This window comes from Myxine glutinosa, unplaced genomic scaffold (assembly GCF_964187855.1).
Source record: "Myxine glutinosa unplaced genomic scaffold, kmMyxGlut1.1 SCAFFOLD_814, whole genome shotgun sequence".
NCBI classification, from domain to species: domain Eukaryota; kingdom Metazoa; phylum Chordata; class Myxini; order Myxiniformes; family Myxinidae; genus Myxine; species Myxine glutinosa.
Genome location: NW_027616909.1, coordinates 68,894 through 82,500, shown reverse-complemented (window position 1 = coordinate 82,500; position 13,607 = coordinate 68,894). Strand labels below are relative to the sequence as shown.

Below are 13,607 nucleotides of genomic sequence, written 5' to 3'. Positions count from 1 at the left end.
TCATGTTGGAATCAAGCCGCCGGCTCTGATGATACGCCTACCGGTTGGCTCACCGCGGCGCTGGTTGGCCGGTAAGGACTTGCTGATTCCACCTCCGATGATGAGTCGACGTGCCACACCTTGTTCTGGCGGCTCCACCCCCTCCTTCCTCGGCTTGACCGCATGGCTAATGGCGGTTTGGGGTCAACAACCGCATCAAGGCAAGGAGCAGCGAACGCTGCTGGCAAACGAAGTACTGGGGCCTATCTTATTTGATTAATGCAACGCAGATTCAACTATTGGGAACAGATCCTTAACTGAAACACATAATAATGAAATAACTACGGAGAGGTCCTATGGTTCTCTACGTGTTGTACATGGACTAACTAGGGTGCGATCTTTAATAAAGCCAATTAATGGGGATATTTACAGGGGATCATTTGTAAGGGAACATTTACTAAAATTTACTAGTGAAGGTTCTAAAAACCGTAACAATATTGTTACGAATTTGGTAGAGCAAAATGTAGAGCAGAGTAGATCTGAGCAGTTAACATGCTTCGAGATGTCGCGATAAGGAACACTTCCTGTAATAAGTCCATGTTTAGGCGTTTTGTCGGTTAAGGCGTATAATTGTGAATCTACCAGGAGATTCGTGTGTTAGTTAGTGGAGGGGTTAATCAGTAGAGCCCTTGTATGTCTCACCTAGTAGTCAAACCTTTGTCCATTATGGCACTGCAGACCACATAAACATTAGTTAGGACCTTTAGTACAACACTAAATGACGCCCTCCCCCCCTGACATGACTTAGGAAGAAATCAGGCTGGAACACCGCCACAATTGGCCGCCACCATTTACACCTCCAAGAGGCCCACCCACCTCGCATAGCACGTGCTGTGACCACGGAGTCGGGGACGGGAGTGGCAGTGGCGCAGTGGGCGTGCCCCTGGACAAGCCGGCGAGCCGGGGGAGGCTCTGATTGGCTGAGGAGTGCGCCAATGCTGGCGTCATCAGCAGAGATATTACCGAGGGCCGGACGCCATTTTCGGAGTAGAGAGTTCAGCACGTTGAGTGAGGTCTGAGTCAAGAGTTCGTGTGCACCCGAGTCGAGTTGAGATCTTGAGTTCAGTTGAGAGAGGCAGTCCGGAGATTTGGATCCCGAGTTGAGATGAGACAGGAGTTCAGTGGAGTTGAGTTCAGCACGAGTTGAGTGAGCACCGGACATCTTTGCTGGCAGTTGGATCAGGAGTTCGAGTTGAGCGCAGAGAACCCAAGCAGTGCTCAGTTCGCAGTTCGAGTGCAGAGCCCGTGTTCGTTTTGAGCAGTTGGTTTGAGACGCGGCAGGACTTTGGTCCGAATCGACCTTGTGTGGAGCTGCTAGCCTGCGTGGGATGCGTGGCGTTTGAAGCGAGGCCTTGTGGGACTTGGAGCGAGGGACCTCGTGGTGTGCGATTGGGCCGTAAGGAGCGGTATTGGACGGCAGCCACCAAGACGACAAAGACAAGATAAGGCCAAGCTCCGCGTACATTTTGAACAAAAGACGTGTTTATTTTCGTATTCATCTCCCTCGTGTCTTGTTTGATATCTGTTGTGTGTGGGATCCCAATTTAGCTACCTTATTTTATTACCGGCGTGTGCTTTTTCACTGTCCTTGCCCTTTTCTGAATAAACCCTTGTATTATTTTCCTTTCCCATTCAAACCTGTGCCGCTTGAGTTAATTTCCTCTCACAGGACCGGAGCTACGCCTGCGTGCTGCACTTGCTGCAGTTAAGTGCTTTCGCCGCAGCCTCTATTTCCCTTCTTCCTCCAGCACGGCCATAGCCGAATCCGTGTTTGGGTAGTTGCCTCCAATAGACCGTTTAGGCTATCCGCAACTCTGATGTTAATCGGAGTTGCACGACAATATGTATATGTATATATATATAGGCATATGTATGTGTATGTATACTGTGTATGTATACTGTATATGTGTATTGTACATGTGTATGTATACTGTATATATTGTTATGGTTTTCGCGTGACCCTCCTGCCCTTACCAAGGGGAGATTAAGCCCATTGTTCTTCTTGGGTCGTCGCAACCGCGAGAATTTGAGTCGCCACTCCCGGGCAGACGCAGGACAGGGTTTCGGGACAATTCTGGCACGTACCTAAATACCTACGCCGCCTCGGTGGTGGGGATCAAGTCTCGCACGAACCACGCGTAATTTGAGTACCTCCGAGCGGATGGCGTACCACGTGGTCCGTGCAGTTATCTTATATTGGAACCCGATTAGAGCGATAATTCGTACCACGCTTAGTCAATAGATGGAAATGACGGGAACGATCAAATGGAAGGAAGAACACAGGTTTATTTACAGTTTATACAAGTCTAAGAGACACAGAGAAGGCACTGAAGCAGTCTTAGCTTATTTCCCAGACACGGGCCCATTCACACTGTTACGGATTCGTCACTTCCGTTGTTGTGGTTTTCATCCACTGTAAACATTTTTGATTCCATGTACTATTATTGTTGTCGTTTAAGGGAGATAGAGGTTATTCTTTTCAAAAGGTAAAAAAGTCAATGTTTTAAATGAAACCGGAACCGGACGAAGAGGAAGAGGAGGAGAAGGCGGAGCGAGTGAGTCTGGGAAGAAGCCTAGCTGCTTCGAGGTCTGGAGCAACGTTGACGAACGGAGGTCACTAGCGAACTTCGGGTTTCCCGGGAAAGGGATTCTTGCGACAGAGTTGTTATCGCTGCGACGGATCAACCTGCATGTCAGTTTTTAGCGGTTGATTCCGAGGAGAATCATTGTCGTGCCGTTACGCCTCGAGAACGGGCCGTCGGCCATTTGGACGCGCGCGCTTTGCGCATCGCGCAAGGTTTTTCGCTTTGCATCAACCATTTTCACCGCATCCAGACGTTTATCTGGTGTGTGTGTGTGTGTGTGTGTGTGTGTGTGTGTGTGTGTGTGTGTGTGTGTGTGTGTGTGTGTGTGTGTGTGTGTGTGTGTGTGTGTGTGTGTGTGTGTGTGTGTGTGTGTGTGTAACGTGGATTTTGAAGGTAAATCTGCGGTTCGCTGGTTTGGAGCCATGAAACGTCCATACCCGTGGGTGACTGTGATTTCCCAGTCACCTGGAGGGCACCTTTGGATTTCCCCGTCGCCTTGAGGGCACTTTTGCGCAGTTTTGGCCGCATGACTGTGACTGTCATCCGAACGGGATTCTGGTCTCGATTGGACATCGTTCTGACGATCGCTGGAGCGGATCGACTTGGGCTTGATGCCGGAAGAGACATTGGGGAATGTTCTTCTTTTCGCTCACTTGGAGCACAGTGAGTTATATTGTACGAACCTGATGGTACCATCATAGGAAATATATATTGGTTGTACAATTGATTACTATTGTTGTTGTACTGTTATTCTTGTGTGATCTTAATACAATATTTGTTTGTTGGTAACAATTGGTGTGGCTTCACCATTGATCTTTGACATACAGAATAACACATTTTTCTGCCGTGACGCCTCTCGGGGCTCGGAGGTACACCGTGACCGGGGGTTGGGGAGGAGCACGTAACAGAAATTGGGGGCTCGTCCGGGATAGAATTCCCTAACATTCCACAAATTTCCAAATTTGGAATTTTTCTAACATTCCCAAATTTTTCAAATATATAAATAAAAATTTGAATTTTTTTTGTGTGAAGGTTAACAGGTGTTAACTGATAGTCACCATGGCGTTTGACGCAGAAAAGTTTGCGGCGTCCCCTAATGAGGCACAGTTCCAAGCGTTAAAAAGATCGGAACTCTTGATATTCGCCAAATATTTTAACTTGGAGGTCCGAGCTCATATGAAGAAAGCAGAGATGCAGACATTGGTGGTAGAATCTCTGGTGGGCCAAGGAAAATGGAAAGAGGTAGCCTTGGATTGGTTACCCGAGGAAAAAGAAAATGTGGAGCACCGGAAAATGGAGATTCAACTGCAGAGCCAGAAAGGTTAAAAGCAGAGGAAAGGAAAGCAGAAAAGGAAAGAGCAGAACAGGAATGAGAACTCGAGGAGAGAAGAGCAGAGGAAAGGAGAGCTGAAGAAGAAATAAGAGCAGAGGAAAGGAGAGCCGAAAGGGAGTTAAAGGAACGTGACATGGAGTATCAGAAGGAACTTGAACTCAAGGAGCTGGAATTAATAGGAGAACGGAGAGAAGTAGTATCCATGCCGGCTAGTTCGACAACTAGTCAGAACACTTGGGATGTTGGTAGACATGTGAGGCTGGTTCCACCCTTCAATGAAAAGGAGGGAGCCAAGTTTTTTTTTACACTTTGAGAAAGTGGCTCAAATGCTAAAATGGCCTGTGGGGTCCTGGACTATGTTAGTGCAAAGTGTTCTGGTGGGTAAAGCTCAAGATATCTATTCGGCTTTACCGATTGACCAATGTGCAGATTAGGAGATAGTGAAGAAAACCATTCTCAAAGCCTATGAATTGGTCCCTGAAGCTTACCGGCAAAGATTCAGGAATGCCAGGAAGAGGGAGAGTGAGACCCATGTGGAGTTTGCCAGAATGAAGGAAACCATGTTTGATCGGTGGTGTGACTCGAAGGGGATTGGGAAAGACTTCAACCTGTTACGACAATTGATCTTGGTGGAGGAATTTAAACAGTGTGTCCACGCGGACATTAAAGTACATCTGGATGAAAATAAAGTACCAGAGTTGTATGAGGCAGCAACCGTGGCAGATGACTATGCCTTGACACACAGGATGGGGTTCCACAAACCTAACTTCCCACCTAGAGTTAGCCAGGGGAGTTATGGTAAATCAGGTGCGGAGAACAAATATTCATGGAGGCAGCCTAGAGATGACTATGGGGACAAATCTGATACCGTGACTTTTAGGGATCAGAAGACTACAGGTCCAAGACAGACTTATCTTCTGGGGGGCCCGAGGCAGACCACGAGTTTTTCCTCCGGGCCTACTTGCGCTTTTTGCAAGAAACCTGGGCATTTGATGTCCCAATGTTATGCCCTGAAAAGGAAAAATCAGGAGCGGAGTCAGACCAGTACAACTCCGAATCCATTGGCAAATGCGAGAAATCGTCTTTGGAGGACAGTGCCTTGTGAAGGTTCCCATGCCAAAGTTACGGCATCACAGAAATACGTTGTTCAAGAGGGTTACAAACCTTTTATTTCAGAGGGGTTTGTGTCACTGGATGGAGACTTAACGAACCAGAGACCTGTTGGGGGTAATGAGGGACACAGGAGCACATCAATCTTTGATGCTTGAGGGCATTTTGCCATTGTCAGAGAAGACGGCAACTGGTTTTAGTGTTCTTTTACAGGGGGGTTGTGGCTTTGTTAAAGCTCCACTTCATGTCATCCATTTGAAGTCTGATTTGGTGTCAGGACCGGTCACCGTATGTTTACAAGCCACTCTTCCTGTAGAGGGAATCTCTTTTATTATCGGGAATGATTTGGCCGGTGGTCGAGTTTCTGGTAATCCAATGTTGGTTGAAAAGCCCAGTATGGAAAATAACACCACACAGTTCGAGCAGGAGATTCCAGGTATCTTTCCATCCTGTGCCGCGACTCGTGCTATGGGTAGGAAATGCTCCGAAGAGAAGGAGAAGGTACTGACGTCACGCTTTGCACAGGCGCTTCTTGTCGAGTACCCTGAAACGAAGTGTCAGCATACACAAGTCAGGGATGGAGGCAATGTTGGCAAGCTCTTTGTAGGTGGACTGAACTTTGACACAAGTGAAGATGTTCTGGACTCTATCTTTGGCAAATATGGACCACTCTTGGAAGTGCTGCTGATAAAAGACAGGGAGACGCAAAAGTCGAGAGGGTTTGGCTTTGTCACGTTTGAAAACACAAAGGACGCCAAAGATGCAGAAAAGGACTCGAATGGCAAGGATTTGGATGGTCGGACCATAACAGTAGAGAAGGCAGGCCACGGGCGTCGAGGGGGCTACAGAGGAGGAAAACGTGGAGGTAGTTTCAGTGGTGGCTATGGCTCCCGGGGTGGGAGTAGTAGTTTTGGTGGCGGCCGCAGTCATGATTACTATGGAGGCTTCCAGCAGCAGCAGCGCAGTTTTGGTAACTCTCGACGGGGTGACAATTATGGTGGTAGCCGAGTTGGGGACCGCTACTCACGTGACTACAGCACCTGACTCTACAATTGTGATTATGATTTTTATGATCAAGAGAAGAGTGGGAAGCACTGAGTGCTCAGGAGCAGCCGAGCCAAGATTCCGACACGGATTAACCCGTGAACTCCATGTTCCTAAATGCGTCCATGCAGTGAATACTTCCAGGCCTCACCACCAAACCACCATGAAACCTGGCTCTCAGCTCGGCTCCTTCAAAAAGTGCTATAGATTTGCTTTGCTTTGGATGTTTGATCACAACCATTAACCTTCATTCAAAAAATGAAAAATAAAAACCAGAGGTTGATGAGATGGAGTTTGGCTTTGCAGGAGTTCAACTTGGAAAGTGAGCATGTAAAGGGCAGGGACAATGTCGTTCCTGATGCTTTGTCCAGAGTGAACTAACTTTGGAAATTTCTGTAGGTTGTTTGGAAGTTTTGTTGCTTTATTTTGGGGAATATTAATTATTGTTGCTCACGTGAATTGATAATTTGGGTGTGAGTTTTAGTTTTGTTTGTTAAAAGAGTTTTTGCCTGCAAAGAAAGTTTTCACTATGTTCAAACTTTCTTTCTTGAGGGGGGGGGGGGGGGGGGGGGGGGAAGTGTTACGGATTCGTCACTTCCGTTGTTGTGGTTTTCATCCACTGTAAACATTTTTGATTCCATGTACTATTATTGTTGTCGTTTAAGGGAGATAGAGGTTATTCTTTTCAAAAGGTAAAAAAGTCAATGTTTTAAATGAAACCGGAACCGGACGACGACGACGAGGAAGAGAAGGAGGAGAAGGCGGAGCGAGTGAGTCGGGGAAGAAGCCTAGCTGCTTCAAGGTCTGGAGCAAACGTTGACGAACGGAGGTCACTAGCGAACTTCGGGTTTCCGGGGAAAGGGATTCTTGCGACAGAGTTGTTATCGCTGTGACGGATCAACCTGCGTGTCAGGTGTTGGCGGTTGATTCCGAGGAGAATCATCGTCGTGCCGTTACGCCTCGAGAACGGGCCGTCGGCCATTTTGACGTGCGCGCTGCGCAAGGTTTTTCGCTTCGCGTCAACCATTTTCACCACATCCAGACGTTTATCTGGTGTGTGTGTGTGTGTGTGTGTGTGTGTGTGTGTGTGTGTGTGTGTGTGTGTGTGTGTGTGTGTGTGTGTGTGTGTGTGTGTGTGTGTGTGTGTGTGTGTGTGTGTGTGTGTGTGTGTGTGTGTGTGTGTGTGTGTGTGTGTGTGTGTGTGTGTGTGTGTGTGTGTGTGTGTGTGTAACGTGGATATTGAACGTAAATCTGCGGTTCGCCGGTTTGGAGCCGTGAAACGTCCATACCTGAGGGTGTGATTTCCCAGTCGCCTGGAGGGCGCCTTTGGATTTTCCCGTCGCCTTGAGGGCACCTTTGCGCAGCTTTGGCCGCGTGACTGTGACTGTCACCCGAACAGGATTCTGGTCTCGATTGGACATGGTTCTGACGATCGCTGGAGCGGATCGACTGGGGCTTGATGCCGGAATAGAGACATTGGGGAATGTTCTTCTTTTTGCTCACTTGGAGCACAGTGAGTTATATTGTACGAACCTGATGGTACCATCATAGGAAATATATATTGGTTGTACAATTGATTACTATTGTTGTTGTACTGTTATTCTTGTGTGATCTTAATACAATATTTGTTTGTTGGTAACAATTGCTGTGGCTTCACCATTGATCTTTGACATATAGAATAACACATTTTTCTGCCGTGACTCCTCTCGGGGTTCGGAGGTACACCGTGACCGGGGGTTGGGGAGGAGCACGTAACAACACTCAGGGGGAAATGAAGAAAGGAAATGTTCATGCGCTGAATGCGCCGGCTCCATTGTTCAGGAGCAGCTCGCCGGCATGGCCCTCCACGGTCACAGCACGTCTCTCGATGAAGGCAAGCAGGCAGGCGGGAGGGATCCTTGCGGCACGTCTCTCGAACAAAGGCAGGCTGGCGAATATTCGCGTCTCTCGCCCGGCTCGGCGGTTTCTCCTGGCGCGATTAATCAACGGCGCGCTTTCACTCGCGTAACTCAATAGAGAGGATCTGCCTCAAGCTCAACCGAGCATTCAACTTGTTCAAGCGCCTCTCCCCTCGAAACTGCTTGACTTCTTTCAACGCACCTCTCTTCAGAACTTGTTCAACTCTCAAGCGCCTCTCCCCATAACTGAGGTGGGGGCTTTTCGCAAAGGGTTTATTGCCACGCCCTTAGCCTGCATCGAATGTTCTAACCACGCCTTTTGACGCAGTGCTAAGCACTCCCTTCGAGCCCTGATTGGTGGCTCGCGCTTACCGTCGGCTCCTCCTCCGCCTTCCATCGGCCTGCCTCGTGGCATTTCGCGCCAAAGCCAAAGTATCGAGGCGGCATAAAGCAATGGAAGGACCTAACTCTCATTATTCTACTCAACGCAAAACTAACACAGGAAAAGGACTATGCTTACATTTACTAAGAAATAACTGAACTATCGCGAGGCTACGTGTTGTAGTGTGACTAAACTATGAGGGGGAAATTAACCTTTATTGTAAAAACTCAAAACCGCAACAATATATATATATATATATATATATATATATATATATATCGATACACACACACACACACACACACACACACACACACACACACACACACACACACACACACACACACACACACACAGTCTGAAAAGTCTGGAATCGTAGGGGAAATCTGGCACCTCCCTCCATTACGCACTGGGTTCATAACTGGTTGAAGAACATGTTTCCTATCCTATGGATAGGCAGGAGATGATCAATTGAATGGGCTCCTGACCTGAATCCTCTCGATTTTTCTTTTTGGGGCTACCTCAAGGAAAAAGGTTATTCTGACAAAATCCAAACCCTTAAGCATCTGCAAGAGCGAATTACTGTTACCTGTCAAGATGTTGATCCTCTTCTGCTCCTTCGAATACAAAGAAACATGGTACTTCGTCTTCTGCAAAGGTACCTTGAGGTCGATGGGAAGCATGTTTAGCATATTCTTTCCAAAAAAAATTTCCCTATGATTCCAGACTTTTCGGACACCCTATATATATCATGACGTCTCAAAACGTTGTGGACGGGTTATAACAAAACTAGGTGATTGAGTTGGTTAGGTGACAAGAACAAGCTAATTCGATTTTGGCTCAGGTCCGAATCCAGATCCGGCCTATCAGTGGGATGCAAAGTGTAAACTCTTCGGCCTGGCAGAGGTATGTGTGTGCTCTTCGAGTGCCGTTCCAGTTCGTTTTGCAATCACGTAACTCGGACTTGTCAAGAGCAGGCGATGGATTATAACGAGGTTTGATGGAAATTACTTTTGTTAATCTGGCAAGTTTACTTCAACTTTCCTTTCACAAACCTTCCCTCTCTCATGTTTTACTTATAGGCACACACACACACACACACACACACACACACACACACACACACACACACACACACACACACACACACACACACACACACACACACACACACACACAGAGTTGCAATGACTCATGTTAGGCTTGGCATCTTTTTGACGCAGGATTTCCCATGGAGGGCGTGCTTCTGCACAGAAACAAAGTGGAAAGGCCCCAAACATAGAGGATAAGAAAGTGAACAAGAAGAGGTGAGTCAAACTGAAAACTCCGAACCAGGTGCTCCCTTTCTCCTGGTGTTTTCGGTAAATAATAAATAGCTATGTTCTTTATTTTAAACTTTATACTGCTTTGATCATGTCATTAACAAACACCTTTATCGGTAAACTTGTTGTGAGGGTTTGTGGAGATTTGGTTGTGCTAGACTCGTGGCTCGGAATGGAAGGGTAGCCTCATTTTATAATTACCTCGTTGATTTACAGCAATTTGAAGCTCATACAGGAGTACACACATCATACGACCTATCCATGGACAAAGATATTATATTGTTCCAAGAACTTTTAAACATCCCAAGCATCTGCATACCACCACAGACACCCCAGGTGTAATATAAATAGACACGTGCTGTTTAGCCACTTTATTACAGTCTGATGGGCAGACAAGATACCCTAGACTCCTAGAGGTATGTACACTCACCGCTGAGCTGTCTAGTCTGGGTTCGAATCTCAACCCAGCTACAAACTCTCATCCTGGTGTTCACCGTGCAGGGTAAGGCATCGATGACATTAAGCTGGGTTTCCCGTCTGCTCGCATTAGTTAAAGATCCCACGGTGGCACCCTGAAACAAATGACAAAATCCTGTGTGAAAATGCAGAGGCTCCGCATCAGCGGCACAATCAGGCCTCCGTAATGATGCGATCAGGAGTCTAAATTCAGAATTGAATTCCAGTGCAATATGCATTTGGTAGTAACATCAATATGTAGTTGGACCAGTGTTTGCATTAATCGCAGCCTTTACATGACGTATAATGACGTCAATAGGTAAATGCTGGAAGGACTCCTAGATATTGTGAAGTAATTCACTCACGAATAGCATTGCAATTAAAAAATTTTTTTTTATTATAAATTCATTCATCAATTACAACACAATTATAAAGTTGTACAGTACAATTAAAGTACAATTATATATCGATCAATATTATATTACATTATCAATATTATATATTACTATTATACAATGAAAGTACAATCAATTATAAAGTTGTCCAGGCCAAAAGTTGAGCTCAATATATATATACATACTCGCAAAAGTACCCGGTGTTGCCAGGTAACAATTAGTTGTTTCCTGACGGGAATATGATATATGCAATCTGGGTCCATCATCTAGAGGAAATTTTAAAGACATCGCAGGTACAGTGCAGTGGTGGCGTATCGAGAAAAAAAATGATGCTCATGGCGAGATGTCAAATTGCTGTCCCTCATAACTTTGTGTGTGTGTGTGTGTGTGTGTGTGTGTGTGTGTGTGTGTGTGTGTGTGTGTGTGTGTGTGTGTGTGTGTGTGTGTGTGTGTGTGTGTGTGTGTGTGTGTGTGTGTGTGTGTGTGTGTGTGTGTGTGTGTGTGTGTGTGTGTCCAGTGTCCGTGTCAGGGCTGTAACCTTTTTACCATTTGGGTTTTGTCATCAAATTTTCACCAAAGCTTTATTATGAGAATACAGAGAAGGCAAATTAATAATTTTGTCAAAAGGTCAAAGGTCAACGTCACATAAGATCATCGATTTACATGCGATTGATCTAAAATTTTAAGAATTTGCATATTGGGTCAATTAATTTGTTTACCAATAAAAAGCTAGAAGCTGCCGCACATGGTTTAACACTAAAATGCGATACGCTCTACAAACTTAATCTGAACCGATTTTTCAAATTTTAAACTGCGGAATTGAGTTTAACAGCAGTTCTGACTACTAAAAAAGTGTTCATTTGCTAATATGAACAAAATCATCGGTCGCATGACTTTCTTTTCCACTTTTGCACCTGTTTAAGTTGTACCCCATGCTCCACCCCCTCACACCTGATTCAACTGTTGCAAGATCTTCTCTTGTTCCCATTCGTTGCATGTAGTTCACCATTGTGCTGTTCACGCAGAATTCTATTCCCTCAAAGCCCACAAAGTCACATCAAGTATTCATCTGACATTTACAAACTTAGAGGTGTGCTTTGAGGATTAAATCTCACCTGCTTCATTGGTGAACAAAAGGAAAACTCAAATGGTATATCGACAAGTTATTTTGAAAACAGTTAGAAATATGGTCGTCATTGTTGGTTGTGAACAGCAAGTGGCTGCTGATGTAGTTCCCCCTGCAGGTTAGAGCAGAAATTTGTAATTTGTTCATGGTGCCGGCAATAGTTCAGCAACTCTTCACAAAATACAGCATAGGATCTTTAACATGCACAAACTAATGCTTGCCGACGGGCTGCCCATTTTGACATCCATCTCATGGAAGGTGCACTCATTGATGAATCACATTGAACATCGGTATGACAGTTTATAGCTGGGCTGAGATTCAAACCTAGGCTAGACAGCTAAGAGGTGAGTGTGCATTTCTCTGGGCTATGCTACCAGGCCAATAAATATGGTAAAGGGCCTTTTGAAAGGTGTAAACAAAAGATGTACAATGAGATAACACCAATCTATTTTGAACAAGAACAGCACTCGGTGGAGCGCATACTTCCGCCAGGCCGTACAGTTTACCTTTTGCATCGCACTCAGAGGCCAGATCTGGATCCGGACCTGAACCAAAGTCAAATCGGCTTGTTCTTGTCGCATAATCAACTCATCCACCTAGATTTGTCATAACTCATCCCCAACGTTTTCAGATTTTGTCCTTCATATCCGTTTTGGCTCCATCTCTCAATGGTAAAGAATCACTTAGAAATTAAGAAATTATCGTATCCGGATCTGGATCTTCACCAAAATCAAATCAATTATTGCTTGTCACACACACGACCTGTCCACCAAGTTTCGTCCAAATCAGTGCACAACTTTCTGCTTTTTTTTTTTTTTTGTATACAAGAGCGAGGCTCGTGTAAGAGCTAGCACATTGAACATGAAAACATGCACAGACACATAAAACATGCAATGAAGGGAGTGGGAGACAAGATGGGGAGAGAGGGGGAAGCACACAAGTACAACATTTGAGAGCAGGGACATCGGGAGATCTGTGGGAGGAAGAGGGCTTGCGGCGAGGGGGGAGGGGGGTGGTGGGGGGGGGGGGGGGGGGGTGAGAGAGTAAAACAAAAAACACATGGACACTGCTATGACTTCCAGGAAAGAAGTTGGTATTTCAGAAAAGTGGATCTGGGGTGAATTAACGGGGGTAGAAAAGATCAAGGTTTTGGATGGGGGAAGATTAAAGATGGTGGTAAGATGATAAGAGATGTCCTGCTATATATCTGTTTTAGCCCTTTCACTCAATGTTGAAGAATCACTTGAAATATTTTCTGACCCGGATCCACTTCTTCACCATAATGTAATCAATTCGTGTTTGTCACACATCCAACCTCTCCACCAAGTTTCGTTCAAATCCATCCATTATTTTTGTGATATCGTGCTCACAGACAGACAAACGACAGACTGGGGTTAAAACGTAACGTTTTTCTGTTCAAGTAGTTATTCTGTTTAAATGCCCTGGATGTTGTCAATGCTTTAGATCAGTGGTGGGAAACTAAAGATAATTAGTGGATCGCAGGTCTGGCCCTCAATCCACTACAAAGCCTGCAAGTCCCACTTTACCACAATCACAAGTCAAGATGAGAAGATGCATTTTCATTTGAAAAGAGGTGTTTATTACATTAAATATAAACATTAATATTAATAGAAATTTAATTAACATTAAATAAATAGTATTAATTAATAGAAGACATTAATAGAAGAATTAACACGTCAATCCAAAAGACAAAACATTAAAAGTCATAAATATACTATTTGCTGAATGCGACCTCTGGTTACTGTAAAGTGCGGCGACTGAATGCCTGAATATAAAAAAACAAGCATTCTGAGTATTGCGCTGCAATACATGTCCCCTACCAAAGTTCAAAGTGCCATAACTTTGTCAAAAATGATCGAATATGCAAATTTATGCACGATTGATGCTGGTTTTCAA

General features: G+C 45.3%; 1 protein-coding gene across 3 annotated transcripts in view; it reads left to right on the top strand.

The window, feature by feature from the left end:
* Positions 1 to 13,607, top strand: part of LOC137420947 (uncharacterized) — a 28,881-nt gene that overhangs the window by 7,909 nt on the left and 7,365 nt on the right. For all 3 annotated transcript variants that reach the window (XM_078768988.1, XM_078768987.1, XM_068106481.2), the window contains exon 2: positions 9,615 to 9,698. In XM_078768988.1, coding sequence (XP_078625114.1) covers positions 9,615 to 9,698 — 84 coding nt within the window. The remainder of the gene's footprint in view (positions 1 to 9,614; positions 9,699 to 13,607) is intronic.